The sequence below is a fragment of the Peromyscus maniculatus genome, chromosome 4 (genome assembly GCF_049852395.1).
Source record: "Peromyscus maniculatus bairdii isolate BWxNUB_F1_BW_parent chromosome 4, HU_Pman_BW_mat_3.1, whole genome shotgun sequence".
Classification (NCBI taxonomy): Eukaryota; Metazoa; Chordata; class Mammalia; order Rodentia; family Cricetidae; genus Peromyscus; species Peromyscus maniculatus.
In genome coordinates this window covers 27182471-27204056 of record NC_134855.1, presented here as the reverse complement: position 1 = coordinate 27204056, position 21586 = coordinate 27182471, and the positions used below count along the sequence as shown (strand labels likewise).

The window sequence follows — 21586 nt, the reverse complement described above, 5'->3', positions numbered from 1 at the left end:
ACTTAAGGCTTACAAGATGACTAAAAAATAAGTCTGGAACTTAAGAAGGAAGATCAAAGTCAGATATGTAACTCTGAACCTCCACATTTAATTAAAATTAAAACTAAAGATGAGAGGTGACATTATTTCAGAGGACAAGTAGAATAAAAAATGTATAACTAGTGATCTCTGGGAAAAAAGACTACAACACAAGAAAGATGGGGAGAACGAATGATAGCATGGCAATTGACAAGAGCTGGAAGAAGGGAAGGCACTAAGGGAACAGCAGAACAAAATCTGAAGGAATACAGACAACAGCATCAAACTCAAGAAAAGTCAAGTGAAAACCAATCACAGAAAAGCACTCTTTAGATCAGGAATCATTAACCTACTAAATATCATTAATCTTCATGGGAACTGTTTCAAGTTAACAATAGGATAAAAAAGAACAAACAGCACAGAGAGGATAAAGACTCTTTCCTATTAATTTATTCAACAAATATTCATTGAGCCCTGAACACAAGGAATGCAATGACACACATAAGGCCCACAATTCTTATCCTTAAGGGGCTTTTATTTAGCAACAATAAATTCCAGAAGAAACATGGCAAAGAACTTAAAAAGACTAAACCAAGGAGTATCTGAAATACAACTCTTACCTAGTGAAAATCTTACTAAAAGGTAACCAAAGCACTAAATACATAGATAAGTAAGTAAATAAATAAATGAAAATTGAGGGCAGGTAAGATGGTTCAGTGGCGCCAGGCAGTGGTGGCGCATGCCTTTGATCCCAGCACTTGGGAGGCAGAGGCAGGCGGATCTCTGTGAGTTCAAGGCCAGCCTGGTCTACAAAGTGAGTTCCAGGACAGGCACCAAAGCTACACAGAGAAACTTTGTCTCGAAAAACCAAAAAAAAAAAAAAAAAAAAAAAGATGGTTCAGTGGCTCAGAGCACTTGCTGCCAGCTGTCATGTGCCTAGCCATAATGGTGATGGACTCGTTTTCCTCTGGACTGTAGGCTCCGATTAAATGTTTCCTTCTATAAGTTGCCTTGGTCATGCTGTTTCATCTCAGCAATAGGAAAGTAACTAAGACATACAGAAACACACACACACACACACACACACACACATACACACACACAGCTCTATACAACAAAATACATTATTTGATGCCATAAACCATTCATTTTAGTAATCAATGTATCTAATGTTTATATCCTACACTTTTAAGTTCATAATGTAAGATTTAAAATTTCAGTGACTGTATTCTTTAACTTTGATAGGCTGTATAGAACCTGGCAAAAATAAGGGGTACATAGTAGGTACCTCTTAATTATTGACTGCTGTCAATTATAGCTAAATGGAAGTACAGAGATTAGCTTTTCTATAAACTCAGTCATCTAAATGCAAATAAAATTAACCAAAGATTCATTATTTGTCTCTAATATTCACATGTCAGCTTTTACACACTTCTATAAAAATATAGGGGAACAAAAGGATTTTCCTCCGATGCTCTTTATTTTATTTTACTTTCTTTAAGCTTAATTTATATTTTAACAGTTTAAGGTCCTTGAATTTGTGCAGAGCGTGTTACATCTTTTTATCAATATACTTTAATATAAATGAGGGGAAAACCAAATTCTAGTATCAGAACCAGCATAGGTAACCAGTACCAAGAAAGCAATTAGTGACCATAACTATTTAATGACTTTCCAAATAGGAGGCAAAAATAACACAAACTTGTTTTTCCTCCACACGAAAATCCAATGCACTTCTCTAAATCAAGTCCACCACTCTAAGAAGATGTACTCATGTCCAGTGCTCAACTCACTAATTACTTCAGTGGTAACCAGAGCAAACAAATGCTGACCTGGTCCTAATCCTGACTTACCATAGAACCGAAAAGAACAGCTTTTTCTCAGTCTTTACACAGCTGTACTTCCATCCCAAAAGTGGAGGAAGCTCTGCTATCAGTCACAGGAACGATAACAGACCATCAACACCTCAGTCTGGTAACAGCATTTCTGACTACATCATAGGTTTCAAGGGGTGCCAGCAACAGCAGCTGCTCTTAGGATAGGAAGCAGGAAGAAGAAACCTTGGCACAAGAGGTTGGTAGGAAGCAACAATGTTCAAGAACCAGTAACTCTTATTTTAATTTTAATATATATTTTAGAATATTTGATTCAATAAAGCCGATTTAAGTCCTTTAGCCTAAATATCCCAGCTTTCCTGCGCATTCAGTCTAAGAGCCGTAAGTAAGTCACTGAATCTCAGTTTCCTTATCTATGAAATGGGAATAATATCTATGGTGGATGATTCATGTATTTAGCACCCAAACTTAGCCCACAGCATACTTCAAATGCTGGTTGTTAATGATGACAGTTTAAAATTATCAGCAATATTATTATTTTGAACCTAACAATGTGGCTAAGCTGTGACATAACTGGAAAGTTCTAATTTTGACTAAGGAAATGGAATAAAATAAATCTGGCACATGTGCATAAGACTGACCTATTAGAAAAACAATTCTAAACATTCCTTATCAAAAAACAAAAATGACTGAGAAAAGTATTTCAGCAATCAAGGGCAGATTTTACACATAATTCCTTCTAGCACCAACTAACGCCTATGGGTTTGTGGCTACCATCTTGCCAAACAATAGCAGAACAACATTTGCCCTAAAATTAGAATGCACTTTGGTGCTGCTTCTTGCTGTTTCTATTTTTGGCTCCTCAGGTCCTAACCATCTTCAAAGTGTGGCACAAAGCACCAACCACTGCATCAATTATTGCCATCATTTCCCCCACTAAGTCTGGACACAGTGGGGGTGGGCTAAACTCCCGTAGGTACTCCTTATACAGGAACTCTGAATTTGAGTCAGGCCTTTAGTTTTAGTCTCAGACACTAGTGATTTCAGACAAGTTACATGATCTCAAGTCTGGATTAAACAAAGATACAAAATTTACCTCAAATAAACTCAAACAGGCAAATAAAATCATTCAAAAAACTTAAATAGATAAAAGTTATTTTCCTACAAATACTGGTACTCAAATCCTGAAAATTAAAATACAACTCACTTTTGGAAATTTCAGTTACTCTCCTAACAGATCCACTCCCTTTATCTCATCTGCAAAAGAAAGTTTTGATACATTCTCACTTGGAAATATACTTCTGAATGAAAAAGTATTCCATTCCATCATTTCCTAAAAAGCTCTCAGTTTTTATGTGAATACTACTACTAAATAACATACTTGAAAATGTGAACACTTTTCTCTAAAGATCAAATAATGTTATAGAAGTAAAGCAGAGTCAAAGTAATATTACTAATTTTAAAAAACAAACACAAATATTGTGTTCTGAACAAAACAAGATGGCCAACTGCCAAAGTACTCAATAAATATACTAGAATGCCCTCAAATTTTCAATTTTGGCTTGTGTGTATTCAATAAACAGTTTAGACATTGCTTAGTAACAACAAGCAGCATCAGCCGTTAATATTTATTGAGTTACTTACAATGCTACATCTAAGTAATCATTCGAAGCTCATTATAGCAACAATATATACAGTGGGTAGAACCATCATCTCCATGTCCTAGATGAGAACCAGGCCGTCTGCCCTCCTGTTGTCAGTAAGCACTAAGCACTTATTTTAAAGTGAATGAGCCTTCAAGAACCTAGGGTAAGCATGAATACAAACACATAAAAGTAACAAGCAATTATACATGGAAAGGTAAGCACATTATGAGAGGAGGCTAAAAGACAAGTGGTGGGACTAAAAGATACAAAATTAAAGCTGGGAACTACTAGCTGAGACTTATCCCAGATGACTGGTAACTCCATTGCGAAAGCCTAGGAAAGCAGAGGCTCCGTCATCTTGCCACTCTACCTAAGTATGCGTGTGTCTGCTATAGTTCTGTTACTTTTCTAGTGAATGAAAACACCTTGTCCATCAATCTTTTTCTTCTCACGGCAATTCCAAATCAAGTTAGCGACCAGAATCGGTTAATTTTCACTGTATTTGCTAATTTAACATATAACAGGCAAAAATGTCTCAAAGGTACTTACTGTGATTTTTAAGAGCTTAAAATGGGCAGCTTTATTCTAAACTAACTCAGTGTTGCTTCCTTCATGCAACTTTCAAAAAGAACTATCCAATCAGCACATCAAAGGTACCAAAAGTGAAGAGGACTTTTCCTCTAAGCACTTGAATCAATCGCATGCTCTGCTCTGCCTGCACCCACTTGTTCATTGCCACCTGAGAACAGCCACGCAAGCAGGATGGCCAGGTGGCCCTTCTAATTTAGTTTCCTTCCTAATTCACTTTTCAGCCAAATACAATCATGACTCCTCACCAGCTTTCTTCCTCAACTCCCTGCTTTTTCTAGCATGAGTTAAGCGTCCAACCAAGATATGAAATAAAGAGAAAAATGTAGAGGGAAGAAAAAAATGAAGGTGTAATCTCTCCTCTCTCACATGTTACTCTTGGAGAGTTTCATTTCTTACCACCTTACCAGTTGGTCTATTACTGAAGCTAATTCTGCACCCCAGGAATCTGGTGAGCTGCCACCAACTGGGATGGGTTTTGTCCCCTAAAACACAAAAGCCATATATAACTTCTTTCTACAACCTAGATGAGGTAGGCATCTCTTTGGTCCTCAATTGTGAAGCTTGCTGTCCATATCATCCTGCTTTCATCTCATGAAGAAGCTCATACAAGCTGCATACTGTGAAAAGCAAGCAGGATTCCTGTTTATAGTTCATTTGGCTTTCTCACAGATTAACCAGAAAAGGAAGGGGAAAAAATGTCAAGATCAGTATCCTAAACCCTCGCAACACAAGCTCTTAAACTTCCTGACAAGGACAATACACTTGTCATTGTAACCTAATACACAAATACAACTGAAATTTCACAGAACATCCTTCATTATGAGTGACTCGTGGTTATTGTCCATTTTCTTTCTTTATATTAATATGGCCGTGCTACATGGATTTCAAGATGCTCCAATAAACTATGCCCTGTAGTTTGAAAAGAAAACTACCTTGCATTCTTTTCTCTCCCCAACTTTCTTCTCCCATTCTCTTCTCCCTAGCCATATGCACAGAGCTCTTTTAAAACTTGACCACAGACCATACAGGAGAATCTAGAACAGGTTTGAGGATGCAAAGTCTGGGGATCAGAAGGAAGAGCAAGAAAGTCAGAAATTGTGATGATGATAATAGGGATACTATTTCTTCTGGTCTAAGAAGAAATCCTAAGTCCTCTCAGACTCTAAAGGGTAAAGTTTTACAGTACTGTAGAATACAAAATAGGTAAAATAGGAGTGTGGCTTGGTCTGGAGTGGGAGCCAACATACGTTGACAATGATTTTCTAAGTTCAGGGCTGGCTCAGTGGTTAAAAGCACTGGCTGCTCTTCCAGAAGATGTGGGTTTGATGCTCAAGCATGCACATGGCAGCTCACAATCCACTGTTAACTCCAGTTCTAGGGGATCCAACACCCTCCTCTGGTCTCTGTTCTGGCTTCTGTAGGCACCAAACCATGCGTGTGGTGAAAAGACATACATGCAAGCAAACATTCCTACACTTAAAATAGAGTAACTGGCAGGGAAAAGTAAAGAAAAATGTGTCCTAGGTTCAAAAGAAAGTTTTGTTTAGTAATAATGTATTTCTAATTGAGGGAGATGGGCCACCCACAGGTGTCCAAGAAACTGGTAATCTACAGAGCAGATCCAGTTTGTGACCCCAGTTTCAGTCTCTGAATAATAATTTTACATCTTGAGATGGTTTCAAAAATCAAAACAACATTTTGTGACACATGAAAATTATATGAAATTGAAGTTTCAGCATACACTAAGTCTTATTAGAACACATTCACAGTGGTTTATTTGTGTAATTTTTTTTTTTTTACAATATCCTTCTGTTTTAAAGGCTACTTCTGTTTTAAAATAGGTAGAACTTAATAACTCTACGAGACTGCTGTAAAATATTGACTATCTGGCCCTTTGTTAAAAAAATAAAAATAAAAACCCACATTACAGACCCTGTCCTAAACACGTGAAAGCAGTGCCCATTCCGTCACCAATATTAAGCCCCAATATATCAGACACTGGGAACTGTACAGTGAGTGAATAAAGGTCCTCTTACAGATTTTGAGAGATAAGGGAGGGGAAATTGAGATATAGAAAGCAATTGGTAGGAACCATCAGAGAGACAATATGACAAAAGATGAGGGTGGACGGGGTCACTGCAAGAAGTAAGCATTCCTTTCATAGTTGATACTAAGTTGCTTACAGAATTAACATCTTTATTCATTGGTAGCTTACAGACAACTGTCCACTCATTAAAAATCACAAAATTCTGAATTAGAAGTTCTGTCATAGTTAAATCTTTACATTTCACTGTACACCTTGAAAAACAATACTGTATTATTTACAAATATTTGGTGATCCAATTCATATCTTTACATTTCATGTACACTTTTACATGTGAATATGAGTTTCTGTGTGTATGTAGTCTTAGATCCTCAATTAATCTTGTGAGTTGGCCACTACAAATTCTATTTCACTGGGGAAGGACTGAGGTTACAGAACTTCTCAAAGTTCACAGCATACTATAAATCATTGTAGAGAGAAGTCCCAATATCTATGTTTTCTCTCTGCCAAATGTTTGCTTTTTTAAAAAATACTAATCAGAGGACTGCATAATTAATTACTTTTACTAAATTTCAAGATAAGGGAAGTTCACCATTAGCTTGAAATTACTAAAGTTCAAGATAAAGGAAGTTCTTACAGTTACCAAACAACATTTATGCCAACAATATTGGTTTTTATTTATCTTAACTAGCTCTTACATGTTTCAATGGTAAAAGATTCTGTAAATGTAAAGAAAGGGTCGTCAACTTCTGTTCTCTAGTGTAACGATCTGAGTTCCTTTCATGACATTGATACAAGTCTGTTAACTATAAGAATATCACTTAAGTCAAGGCTGATAAATACATGTCATCAGTCTAAACAGAACTACAGTTTTTATATGTGGGTATTCTTGGGCTACAGTAAGAAAGCCTGTAGATAAGAGATAAGCACTATCTCCGAGATTAGAAATGAAGTTGGTCTACACTCTAATTCTAACCTATGCTTCACTTCAGCCTTCCAAACTGTGGCTAGCAGAGGTGTTCACAGGCGTACCATCCTGATGGAGGGAGCCACTTGACCATTTATCAGACGCTTGCAGTACTCCAAGTCTCCTATTTTAATTGCCTCTATTATTTCTAGCTCTCTTGGCTAATAATTATAAGTAGCAAATAATTCCCAATTCAACACCCAAAGCCAGGTTTATATAATTTTAAGAAATAAAAGAAAATAAAAAAGCTTATTACCAAATAAGATTTGTGTTGGGGAATATTACTTTTGTTTATGTTGCATTTGTTTAACCCTGTGAAGCTGTGATACTTTGCCTATATAAAACACCTGATGATCTAATAAAGAACTGAATGGCCAATAGCAAAGTAGAAGAAAGGATGGTGGGGCTGGCAAGCAGAGAGAATATACAGAAGGAGAATCTGGGAGAGGAGAGAAGTAGTAGTCAGGGAAGGAGGAAGGACTCCAGGGGCCAGCCACCCAGCTACACAGCAAGCCACGGAGTAAGATTACAGAAGTAAGAGAACGGGAAAGCCCAGAAGCAAAAGGTAGACAGGATAATTTTAAGATACGAAAAGGTGGCTAGAAGCAAACAAAGCTAAGGCCAGGCATTTATAAGTAAGAATAAACCACCGTGTGTGATTTACTTGGGAGGTGAGTGGCGGGCCTCCTAAAAGACGAAAAACAAACAACAGATTTGTTATGTAATCATTATATAGAATAAAAGGATGGTCAGGGCAGCTGTCACTTTATTTTTAAACCTGGTAAAATGCCATGCTTCTTCTGGTTTCATCACTCTTCACTACTGTGGAGCATAGTTTTGCCCAGTGAAGGATGATGATGCTGACCTCTGCCATAGAAAGAGTTGGTCTCCTTGCACCAAACAAACCTGCCTCCATCCAACAGTCCAGGCTAGAAATGTCTCTAACTAAAATACTAAGCTCACTACCTAGTTAGAGGCTGTAGCCCTGAATAAAACTATCAGCCTAAAGTACAATTTATTCTTTCACCCTTTAAATAAGGTCTTCATAACCTGAAAAGATAACTCTTTAAGTACATAAATTCTAAGAAGATAAATTTATAAGAATTAAGATACAAAATGCACTTGAATTTTTACTTCTGAATCCTCAATCGTATCAATAAAACAGTATACCATATGCTTGGCACAGTAAGGAGGTAGCAAATTGAAAAGGGAGGGCGTATGAAGAGAAAAATAAGAATATAAAATAGCATATAGACAAAATCGAAGGACAGGAGTGTCAATGACCTAGCCTAGGTTTGATCATCTCTTCTGTGAGAAGCCTGGTTGACTGGTTTGGTTTTCGGTGATGTTAAAAGTACTGGTAGTTATAGACAAGCTTTATAATACAACCAGATACTGTGCGAAGCCAGAAGGGGCTTTGGACAGACTCCCCAGCTCACACTGTGTGGGAACCTGCCTACTGGTCTCCCTCCTTGCTCCTATGCACTTCATCATATTTTCCAGACAGGTAGGAAAAATGTTAACATCTAAACCAAATCAGTGACTCCTTAGACCTCTTTACTTCCCAATGTCCTCTTCATTTTATTCTAACTCCTGCTCCTGTGAGAAACCTGTCTGATCTTACCCCACCTCTTTCTTCATCAGTTCCTTCCCTGAATTTCTTCAGGCATCCAATAATTTCAATAATCTGAATTTCCACTTTGTATTAGGAACTGTGCTATTTCCTGTGGTACTGTGATGAAGGAATGGAAAACTCCTCCCATACTGAGCTGTCAACTCCAGTAGTGGAATGTACAAATAATAAACAGGAGGGGGGGCAGGGTAAATAATTAGAGACTGTAATGTGTGACAAGAGGCAAATGAAGTGTTAGGCTCTCAGCACCTCTTCATTTCTGATAGCACATGCAGTAATATATAATTATTTAATTCATTTCACTGTATCTTTACCACAGGAGCTCCACAGGACATCATCATGTCTGCATTGTTCACTATAGCACCTAACCACTTAGCATTGAATTGACCATGTATCCACGTTTATCTGTTAAATGAACAAGTTATCAGGATTATCCACTTTAATTTAGGAATAAGTAAAATGAGGTCTTGATGTTGTTAAAGGTCAAAAAAAGAGTCAATAGAAAAGGAGTCTGAGTAGCAAATAAGTCCTATGTTTAAAATACTGATGTTTACAGGATAGTGATGGTACACACCTTTAATTCTGACACTCAGGAGGAAGAGGCAGGTGGATCTACAGAGCCAGTTCTAGAATAGCCAGAGTTACATGGAGAATTCCTGTGCTAACAATAAATAAATAAACAAACAAACAAATAAATAAATACTGGTGTTTTGATAGATAGAAAATAAATAAATAAATAAATAAATAAATAAATAAATAAATAAATAAATAAATAAATAAATAAATAAATAAATAAAGCTGGTGTTTTGATAGTCTCCTATAGCTTAATTAGGCTAGCCTCAAACTCATTACTACGCCAAGTATTGACCTTGACCTTCTGATCCTCCTACCTCCATCTGCAGTGCTGAGATTATAAGCCTGTACCATGACTCTTTTGTGGCACTAGGGAATTGAACCCAGGGCTCTATGCTTCGTGGGTAAGCATTTTACCAACTGAGCTACATCCCAGCCTTCAAAATACTTATTTTTAAAATTCAAACAACTGGAGGGCAGAAGAGACAGCTCAGTGGGTACCAGTGCTTGCTCTACAAGCCCAGGGCCTGAGTCTGATCCCCAGCACTCGTCCAGGCATGACTGCAAGTGTCTACAACCCCAACACTGGGGGCTGGGGGAAGACAGACAGATCCTGAGAGCTCTCTGGCCAGCCAGCCTCAGTGAAAGAAAACTGCACACCTGAGCATCTGGTTCACTGAGAGACAAACCCATCTCAAGACAAGAAAGAAGACAGCAACACAGAAAGAAACCAAAGACCTGCTCTGGCCTCTACATGAACACGCACTAGTGTGCACACCCACACTCATGCGAATTCACTACACACTCTCATGCATGCACACACATATACAAATCAATTGGTAGAACAATCCTATCACTGTGGAGATAGAATCAAAAGGATCAGGAGTTCAAGGCCATTCTCAGATGCACGGCAAGTTTGAGGACAGTTTAGGCTATATGACATTTTTGTCTAAAAGAAAAATAAAATATATCGACCAATTATGCTTTTAAAACTTAAGTAGCTGGTACCTAAACACAGACTTAAGCCTTCTAAGTTTACTTTTGCATAAAAGCTTGAAGAATACCTAATATTTGAATGTAGTTGTCCAAGAAAAATGTTTTAAATTCCATCAGATAAAATTTACCTCGATTTTTTATTTGTGTTTTTCTGAGACAGGGTTTGGCTGTGCAGCTCAAGTTGGCCTGCTACTAGGTAGCACAGGCTGACCTCAAACTCACTGCAATCTGCCTCAGACTATGTTAGAACTAGAGAACTGTTTAGAACAGGAAACCCTGGTTTAAAAAAACAAAAACAAAAAAGTGCTATAACTAAAGGTTCTAGGGAATCCTAGCAACTCTCTGGCACTCTATACTTACACTTTCTTTGGCTGTATCATTGTTAGAATATTATTTTGCTATAATTGCTCAGTAACTTGACAAAAAATTTTAAAACATCTCCCAAGAACTGAACCTGTATTTTAAATGTCTTAAACACTATGTCCTTCTAAATTAGACTCAGAGATTACTAACATATGTTAATGTTATTCTGGAGCAGCTACTACATTATATAGTGTATTTCATTTAATACAACTTGGTTTATAAATTTTAAAATGTAATCTCAGAGTTTTAGAAATTTGCCAAGCTCTAATCACTCACCCATTCCCAGCCATCTTGAAATGTATTCGATTACAAGTTTGATGTACCACCTATACTCATAAAGATGTGAGCAAAAAACTTTTTTTCCTAATAATAGTATGATGGAGTCAGGGCAGGTCTCACTCTGAAACTCAGGCTAGCCCAACTCACTATGTAGCCTACACTGGCCTTGAAATCATGGCAGTCCTCCTGTCTCAGACTCACAAGTTCTGGAATTACATTAGTGAACTACTACATCTGTAGTATTTTTTGCTTGTTTTTTGCTTTTTGAGAGAGGGTTTCTCTGTGTAGCCTTGGCTATCCTGGAACTCATTCTGTTAACCAGGCTGGCCTCAAAGTCATAGAGATCCTCCTGCCTCTGTCTCCGAATGCTGGAATCAAAGATGTGCACCACTGCCAGGCAAGTGGTTTATTTTGCTTTGTTTTTTTTTTTTGTTTTTTTTTGGGGGGGGGAGGGGGGCGGGGTGTTTAGTATCATTTCTATGAAATGAAAATTTGAAAATCAGTAATCCTAACTAAGATTGAAGGCTTACAATTTTTTAAAGCTCCAGGCTTCAGATGAGGCATATTTTATTACAATGTATAAAGAGTTGACATGTTCTAAAACAATCTGTCCCCACATGTGCAGTCAGTCCTTCCAGTGACTGTCTTCCTGCTTTGCATGCGCTTGTTTCAGCAACACTGGAAAATAAAGTTATACCCAGAAATAGTCTACACAATTCGAGACAAACTGTTTCTATCTCATCCAGAAGAATGGCCTGTAGAACAGGAAGGCTTCAGGAATGAAGAGCACATACAAACTCCAGTACACACCTCAGTCTACTTGTGTAGAACAGTATTACTGTAAGGAAATGCCTCACATAAATTAAGAACATAATCTAGATCATCAATAAGAGTTAAGACTGTAACTATTAGAAGGTAACTATTATTTAAGCACAAGCATTTGGAGCCATTAATGCTCAGAATCATTACTAGATAACATATGGAGATAGATCCATCAGTGTCTCCCCTTGTAAAATATCATTACATTTTATTATGGGTTTTAGTACCCTTTTATTTGTCTAAATTTACATGTGTACCTTCATTCATGTTTACCATCTAAATCCACAGCCATCTAAGACACTTATTTAGCCATATAATACGTTTCTATTTCCTTCTGACTTGTTAGTTCTTTACCACTTGTAATTAGTAATCCTATCACCTAACTTAATCTTCACATTGTTTTTCTGTCCTGTACACCACATACAAGGATTTCTATCATCAAGCCCAACCTAACCTCAGTTTCTATTCTTCCATATGGATCTATGCCCTCAGCTAAGAGTGTATCTCTCTAAGCAAGTTATAAGCATTTTTCAGCACACCAATCCTTTCCTCAGATTAGGTCAGAATTCCTCCATCCCATTGTATCTTCCAGCCATTCTCAAGTTCATGCTCAAGTATCACCTGTGTTTCTAATGCTCTGTGGCTTTTCCTTCACATTCCATAAATATCCTTTTAAATTTCCTCTGAAGACCTTGTATTCCCAGTATTGGGGGCATTTTCTGCTAGGAGTATTTCCTGAGTAAAAAACGATGAAATCCCCCAAATTAGGGAAGGTGCTAAAAGAGAATTGAACTATAATTTAAACAACTGGACCAGAGGAAAGAAGAGCTCAGAAAGCCAGGTCTAAGCTCTCCCCTGGGACAGTCTGCTCTCTAACCCACAGGCTGGCACACAATCCCTATTAGAGGTTAATTTTACGGCCATATTCTCCTGCACATGGGTTTCTGGTACATTTGTCCATCTCATTCAGACAGCACAGACACAGGGAATGAGGGAATTGCTGAACTAGATCAGTGTTTTGACAACTACAGTTTCTTTTTCTTTTTTTTTTTTTTTTTGGTTTTTCGAGACAGGGTTTCTCTGTGTAGCTTTGCGCCTTTCCTGGAGCTCACTTGGTAGTCCAGGCTGGCCTCGAACTCACAGAGATCCACCTGGCTCTGCCTCCCGAGTGCTGGGATTAAAGGCGTGCGCCACCACCGCCCGGCCAACTACAGTTTCTTAGTTGGTCACTGACTCAATGGATCATACTCAACATTTTTTAGATGTAATTTATTTATTTGTTTTGTGTATGGGTGTTTGGTCTGCATGTAAGTCTGTGTACCAAGTGCATGCCTGTTGCCCACAGAGGCCAGAAGAGTGCATCAGATCCTGTAGAACTATGAGCCACCATGTGGGTACTGGGAATTGAATCTAGGTCCTCTGGAAGATCAGCCAGTGTCCTTAACTGCTAAGACATCCTCCAGCCCTAATACTTACCATTTTTAAATGAAACAGAACATAAAAATAAATAAAAGTATCCTTCCTATACACAGTAAGAGTAGGTAATTCAACCAAAAAAAAGAAAAAAGAAAAAAAATGCTGGGTGGTGGTGGCGGCGGCGGCGGCGGCGGCGGCGGCGGCGGCGGCGGCGGCGGCGGCGGCGGCGGCGGCGGCGGCGGCGCACGCCTTTAATCCCAGCACTCGGGAGGCAGAGGCAGGCGGATCTCTGTAGTTCGAGGCCAGCCTGGGCTACAGAGTGAGTTCCAGGAAAGGCACAAAGCTACATGGAGAAACCCTGTCTCGAAAAACCAAAAAGAAAAAAAAAAGAAGTAATTCATAAAACTTTATTCTGACATACACATATAGACACTATCACACAGGAACTACGTCATTATATAATGTATAATTCTCATTATGGATTATAGTTTAAAAATTATGAACATTACTGAACTTGAAGATATGGAAGAATCTTTTGAAATCTACAAAATTCAAATTCTAATAAAATGTTAATCTAAGGATTAGACACAAAACATTTTTAAAAGTGAACAGAACTTAAGGATGTCAAAACAACCACTAGCAAAATGTTTTTTTCTTAAAAAGATGTCAGTATTGCCATCTAATCCTAAGAATCAGAAAGCTTTTAGAGTTCACCTAACCTGAGTTCACTTCTTTTTTTTTTTTTTTTTTTTTTTTGGTTTTTTTTTTTTGGTTTTTCGAGGACAGGGTTTCTCTGTGTAGCTTTGCGCCTTTCCTGGAACTCACTCTGTAGACCAGGCTGTCCTCAAACTCAAAGAGATCCACCTGCCTCTGCCTCCCGAGTGCTGGGATTAAAGGCATGCACCACCACCGCCTGGCCTGAGTTCACTTCTTAATAACATAAAAGGAAATGTATACACAAAATATGCAGAGAAGTTCCATTTCAATCACTAAATAAACATTTTTGGAGCACCTACTGTGTGCCAGGGTCAATACATAGGGTTTGTGGTTAAAGGGAAACTCCTAAAAGATGAAAAAGCAAGGTAAACCTTTCTATTAGTTTAAAGATGGAATTGGCAAGTGAACATCTGCAGCAGTTCCTGAAACTAAGGTCACTTAGAAAGTGTTAAAGAACAAAATACTACGACCTCAACAGCGGTTAGGTGGCAGAGGAAATATTTCTAAGGATAACACTTCTCAGTCTTGAAGATACTAGGAGGAAGAAACAACACTTACAGACGCTCATGGCACACAATGAAGGGTAACTGCGTTCTAAGTTTGGATGACTGGAGCCCAGAACTCCTGAGAAGAAAGAGCAGCAACAATGGAGGAGAGCTTGCCAGGCCTGGTGGCAAAGGAAGGACCTATGAGTTCAAGGCCAGACCACTCTGTGGTCTACACAGAGTTCTCCAGGCCAGTCACAGATGCACAGCGAAACCTGTCTCAAAACAAACAACAAAATCCACTAGTGCTCATGTGCCGCTTCATTATCAAACCATTTTCTAAAGTGGGCATCATTTATATCCCCATTTTGTAGGTAAGAAAAACAGGGCACAAAAAAATGAGGTCAAAGGTGAAGATGTGAAGCCTATTTAAACTGAGGAAATCTAAGTATGGAATGCATAGTTTTAACCACTATGCCAAGAGGTTAGAAAGAGCAGGCAAGAACCAAATGATGAAGGACCCTATATGTCACTATACTAAGGTGATTAAGTCAGTGAAAGATCTTAAGCAAGAATGACATTTTATCTGTTTATTATTTACTCATTTTTAAGGCAGGTTCTCATTATGTAAACCAAGCCAGCTAGGAGCTTGCTAAGATCTCCTTGCTTCTTCTGCCTACCCTGTGCTAGGACTACAGGCATGTACCACCATATCCAGCCTCAAATTTCATTTTTAATGAGGGGGGCGGGTAAGTAGTAGCTTGGAGAAAAAAAAAAACAAAACCCAGATAACTAGCTAGTCTTAGCTGACAAGTTGTTACAGTTTAGGTAGGAAAGTCTGACGGATGAGCTTGCGTGCTCTGGCACCCGAACCAAATCTAACCATCATGGCCACATTTTTGTTCACTCAGCATAAAAATCTCTCAAATTTTTCCCTAGGCACACCATTCTAAGAGTTCAAAATTTTCAACCTCAGAGAACAGCATAATTCTTTCAAGTCCCTTTACTAAACAAAGCCTGACTACTAGATGCATGGCTATACACGAAAGAGACTAAGGAATCTGGTAAAGAATGACAGAGTGTCAACTGCTATCTACAATAGTTTTCTTGCCTTCTTCCTCTATACTCTATTCCTGGAACTTTCATCTTCAATAGTCAATTTTAAATCAATGCTCTGTCTAGACATGACTGTTATAACCTAACAGAATTAAATCTACCGCAGAGGAAGTCTAATGTGGGCCCATCAGTGGCAATAAATCCGCTCACAGGTCTGGTCAAATTTTGGCTTAAACAGACAATGAATAAGTAACAGTAAGAGGTATTTCAACGGCAGCGAAGAGTTAAGGAAAATCTTGAACATGAAAAAGAAATAAGAGAAATCTGAAATTCAAACCATTTGGTTTGAAGTTCAAACCAGGGAGGTACACTATGTATGTGCGTTAATCCAAACTGCAGCAAATGAAAACACAGTGGGGAAAGAGTGTGAAGGAGCTGGAGAGATGGCTCAGTAGTTAATACACTGGCTGCTCCTCCAGAGGACCAGGGTTTCGTTCCTAGCACCCACAGCCGGCCAGAGGCTTGTCTGTAACTCCAACTCATGTACACATACCCACATGTAGACACACATATCAACATATAATTAAAAATAATAAAATATTTTTTTACAAAAGAGTATCTAGTCTCAAACATTCTAGATTCTCTTCTGAATGGTGTAGTGCTACATATTTTAAGAGTTTCGATGTTATTCTCATCTTGCCTGGCTAGATTAACTTTCTTAAACCAGAGTTCAAAACCAGGTAAGTATTTATTAATTACAATCAAGATTTAACCTTAAAAAGGACAAAGGTCTTTAAGGGATCACAGAATATTACTTGGTGTGACCTAAATCAGTAGTCATAACCAAAAGCCAGCTAATTATTCTCAAGAAAATTATACAATCAAGAAATCGTTTTTAAAATGTTGAAGTTAGGTAAACAAGAAATACCCTTTCTTTAAAAATGAACTTACATCTTGGAATTATTTAGGGAATGCATTTATTCTATCTACATGATACAAAACTTTCAAGCACCAAGTTTAGCACACAAAGTCCACAGCCATGCAGCTCCAGGATTTCAATAAGGATAAAAGGAAATATCCTAAGAGGTGAGTATTATGAAAGAGAATACCAGATCAAAAACAAATATGGCTCAACTTGACACCGTGACCAATTATTCATCATGTCCATGAACATCAGTCTTCATGAACAGTCAGAATGGGTCACAGGAGAGTTTATTCACAATGTTCAGCAAACACTGTAAATGAAGTATAATTAGGATAAAATAATGCATACAACTAGAACTTATTTTCCTAATTCAATCATATTCTAAATTTAAAAGATAATGAAAACTACAACAGAGTCACCTGGAGATCACCAACATCCTGCACTAGTAAAACTGACTTTGATGGGAGAGAGCCCACAGCTTTCCCTAAAATATCAATGCCTTTTTAAAAGATGTATTTATTTATGTATATAAGTGCTCTGTCTTCCTGTAGGTCTGCACGACAGAAGAGGGCATCAGATCCCATTTCACCATGTGATTGCTTGTAACTGAACCCAGGTCCTCTGGAAGAGCAACCAGTGCTCTTAACCACTGGGCCACCTCTCCAGCACCCCATAGTAATGCTTTTAAAGCTTAAGAATTAAAAAAAAAAAAAAAAAGGTTTCTCCATCTGAGCACTGCTGACATTTTGAGCTCGATAATTCTTTGTTGTGGTAGCTGTCCTGTGCAGCATCCCTGTCCCCCACCCACTAGGTGCCAGTAGCATCCCCTCCCCAGTTTCAACAAAAATTTCTCCAGATGTCTCCTGAGAAAAAACAAAAATCACTCCAGTATGAGAACCACTAACTCAGATCATAAACAGAAAAAAATTCAAATTGGAATGGGGGAAGGAGAATTTGTTTTGGTTTTTCAACTGGTCTGTATGTTTTGGCATATCATATTTGGATTTGATCACATACATTTAAGAGATTTCTATCTTTAAGAAACAAAGCACTGGGGCTTAAGTGATGATTTGGCACTTAATACTTGCTACCCTTCTCGAGGACCAGAATTCAGTTCCCAGCACCCACATAGACAACTCATAACTAATTCCAGAGGGACACCTCTGACCTCCATGCATTCAAGTGCACATACCCACATGCAGACACACACCTATACATAATTAAGACTAGTAAAAATAAATCTTTCCTTTAAAAAAAAAAGTATTTACTACCTATCGCTTGCTAGCCAACACAGTGATACCTAGCTATCAATACTGTATTTCTGCTCTTCTTTCATGAGTATGCTGAGCATACTGTTCCCAGTTCACACACAACCCGAAAGAATCCTCAAGTTCAGAACCACTAAAATACCACAGGAACGTTAGCAACCTGGGGGAATAAACCTCAATACTGAGCATTGTTAAATTCATCTTCACATTTTAACAAATTGTAAGAAAAGACGCAAATTAACCATGATGTTTCAAAAAGTAAGAAACAGATTTGTGTTTTGAAACAGACTCTGAAGAAGGATAAAGAGGAATAAAAAAATTAAAAAATCATAGGGAATCTGAAGGCATTCCAGGATGAGGGCAAAACTTGAAATGTTTCTCATGGAATGAGAGCAAGGAGGAAATTATACACTTGGCCATATCCTACAGGAATAGTCTGCATAATCAGTCTCCATAGCACATACCATGGGATGGAAGCTGAAAAAACCAGACCACAAAACACTAAAAAAACAGCGAGTATCTGTCTTTCCTGAACACCTAGAATAAACATGTTCCCTACTACTGTTCCCATTTGATTTTTTTTTAAAGTCAGATACCCAGAAACAAACTGGTAATTTAGTAAATTACTTAATTCTAATAAAAATAGCCACCCTCTGCTTCCAGTGCCAGATTACACATTACACAGAAAAATCAATTAGAAAACTACACACACACATACACACACACACACACACACACACACACACACACACTTTTTCAGAGTGCATTTGACAAAGTCCTTTTTTAAAGAAATATCAGACATTTTAAGCAAAAAAAAAAAAAAACCCATTCATGTATCAATATGGAGTATAGTTTTTCAAATTATTTCAATGGATTACCTATATGTTCCGTAACAACAAAACTACTCTATTTCAAAATTTTTGCTATTAACCTGAAAGCCCAGTAAAAATAATCATAAACGGAACTACTGCTCAATTCTTTTTACTCCCAAGCCAGGCAAAGGAAGCTGTAAGATCTGTAGTGTCAGCCTGCTTTTCCATGAGTGATACCTTGGGGCTGCTCAAGAATAACCTCCTTCATCAATTAATGAGACTCAGGTGGGTTTGGGAAAGAATAATGTCTACAATCTCTTGATCAGTGGCCATGATGCCCCTCCTCCTCAAGAGCAGATCAGAAAAAAAATGAGATCTGAACAGGAGTTCACCAGCCAGACATATAGGGTCAGGGGGGGAAACGGAGTACTATGAGAGAGAAAAACTATAGGCTTAAGTCATTTCACAAAAGCAAGATGTTGAACATTATGGAAGCCCTCATCCATTTCAGACACCATTGTTTAGCTTGCTCTCCAAACCGAGCACAAAAAGAACTGTCCGCCTGTCTTAAGCATGTTCCTCCTTCCATTTAAACAGACATGATTCTTTTGGTTAATCTCTGGCAATGATCGCCATTTCACAACACATTCAGCCCACCCGGAACTGATCAATACCACTACAGACATAAGACTAGACTTTATCCATTTATTAACCACAAGGAAATGTACCATTCAGCAAAATTCTATACATTACAAAAGATTCTAATAAAAGGGGGGTGGGGTAGGAAAGACGGACACACACAACACACACATCAGAGGTACACAAAGAAAAGACTACCACCTTCTAATTTCCCTATGACATACGAGGTAACGACACAGCCACGAAACCTGTCAATTTATCCCCCCCACCCCTATTCTTTACCACAACCTAGTAAATAGACACAGAATATTTATAATGAATGCATTCATTGTGACTTTTAAACTGTTTCATCCCTCGAACTAACTCTCCGGTTAACTGCATCTGCACACCTTTTCAGCTAGATGTATGCATTTCCAGAATTCCAAGTACAAAAGCCTAGCTTCTTCCAACCACTGGTTGCAACCATACAACGTCCTCACATAATCAAATTTTCAGATATAAAATGGCCAGAGTATTCTCCTAACCCTGAGCTACAACATATCTCACAAGAACAGCATATTTAACAGTGAGCACAATTTCACATGCCCTGTTCTAAACTGAAAACAATGCGTCGGTACAAAGCGTTTAAAATAAGTAATAGGTAGGTAAGCAGAATCTCCGCCTGAAAAGAGCACACAAATGGTGGGTGAAAGCCAGCATACACCACCAACACACAGCAGCATACCTCTTCTGCACTGGGTTATGGTTAATACTCCAACAACTAAAACTATTTTTAACACTACTGGACAATGAAGTTGGAGAAGACGTGAGAGGAGACCTAGATTAAATTGCTGATAGAATGCATTGTTTCTCACAGGCAAAATTAAACACCAACTCACTTGATCTATGTCTCGATATTCACCGGTGGAGCCACTAATTAGATGACGACCAAAACCGGTCCTTGTTTTGGAACAGCTTAGGCTAAATGACATTTCGGAATACTCCTTTTGGGTCTCAACCTTTACATAAATTTTCACTTGTGGTATTTGCGGCTTAACAGCAACCCAACCAGTGCTGTCATCGAGTGTTATGGCCACAAACCATGACTTTCTCACTTCCACAACAACACAGCACTCAATCTATCAGTTCGCCAAACCAACCCAAAACAAGAGGAATTCATGGAGGTTCCCAGATTGTCAGGGCTGCGGGGTCGGGCGCGGGAAAGCCTCGGCCGCCCGGAGCTGCCCAGCCGACGGCAGCCGGCCACAGCCCTACCGCGCCGGCTCCTCCACCTACCTGAAGAGCAGGAGATAAGAAAGACGGCGAACGCCAACTTTGCAGCAGCTCCCATTTTCCCGAGGCGCCGGGGAAGCCGTAGGAAGTTCTCGCTAGATATCCAGTTCCCTGGGTCTTCCTCAGAGACAAACCTCCTGGTGTAAAATCAACCGTCATAAAACATATTCGGAAGCCCCGAGGCGGGGGGGTGGGGGGGACCGGATCAAAAAAAAACGTTCACGGGGATTGAAAAAAAAAATAAAAAAGCACAACAATTTAAAAAAAAATGTACCACGGGGGAAAAAACCGCCACACACACGCACAACACAAAACCAAACAACGAAAAGCCAACAACAACAAAAGCGGGTTGAAATCACTGTCAAAATCACTGTCAGCTCCGCTCGCCTCTCGCGTCTCTGCGAACAAAACGCCTGGCTGAGGCGACGAGGCGGCGGCGGCGCCCGCAGCCGCCCGGACGGTCCGGGAGCCGAGCTGCTCCGACGTCCGGACCGACCTTCAACCCGGACACCCAAAGTCCGCGGACCACGGTCGCCGAGCTTGCGGCGGTGGCGGCGCGAGGCGGCGGCGGGAGACGGCGGCGGCGGGAGACGGCGGCGCAGGAGGCGGCCAAGTTCTGGTCCAGGCTGTGGCTCCGGCTCCCGGCTCCCGGCTCGGCCGCGTTTTTCGGTCTCCTGGCCTCCGCCGGCCCCGCCCCCTACACTTCCGGTTCCGGCCCGAAGCTGGAAACCAGGCGCGGCGCGGCGGAGAAACGCTCGGCGGCGGCGGTGGCGGCGGGAGCGGCGGCAGGGCGCAGCGCGCGTGCCGGGCGGCGAGCGCGAGGAGATTGCCCGGGAGGCGGGGCGAGCCGGAGGGGCGGGGCCGGAGCCGGAGCCGGAGCCCGAGCTGGAACGCGCTCTGCGAGGCCTGCGGGACCCGGGACCGAGCTGCTGCTGGGAAGGCGGGCCCCTGCAGGTCCCGACCGAGGCACCGAGGTGCCCGGCGTGCTCAGCGCTGTGCCCGCCTGGGCGCGAGAACCGTGGCGCCCGAGCGGGATGGGCGATGCCGAGGCCGACTGCGGCGCCCAGCCTTTCCTCTGGGGGACGCCGAGGCCGCGCCGAGCTGCTCCGAGTGGGCGGGAGCCGCACCCGCTGCTGCCGGAGCGAGCTAGGTGCTAGCGAGCCGGCCGCGCCCCGGCCGCCCAGGCCTCCCAGCGTTTGTCTTTGGGCTAAAAGAGAAAAGCAGGAAGAAGG

The 21586-nt window shown here is 40.0% G+C and overlaps 1 protein-coding gene across 1 annotated transcript in view; it reads right to left on the bottom strand.

The window, feature by feature from the left end:
* The window catches only part of Acvr2a (activin A receptor type 2A), an 80052-nt gene extending 58904 nt beyond the window's left edge, over nt 1-21148 (bottom strand). Inside the window, exon 1 of the mRNA XM_006974291.4 lies at nt 20358-21148. Coding sequence (XP_006974353.1) covers nt 20358-20412 — 55 coding nt within the window. The 5' untranslated portion in view covers nt 20413-21148. The remainder of the gene's footprint in view (nt 1-20357) is intronic.
* Nucleotides 21149-21586: the final 438 nt, after the last annotated feature.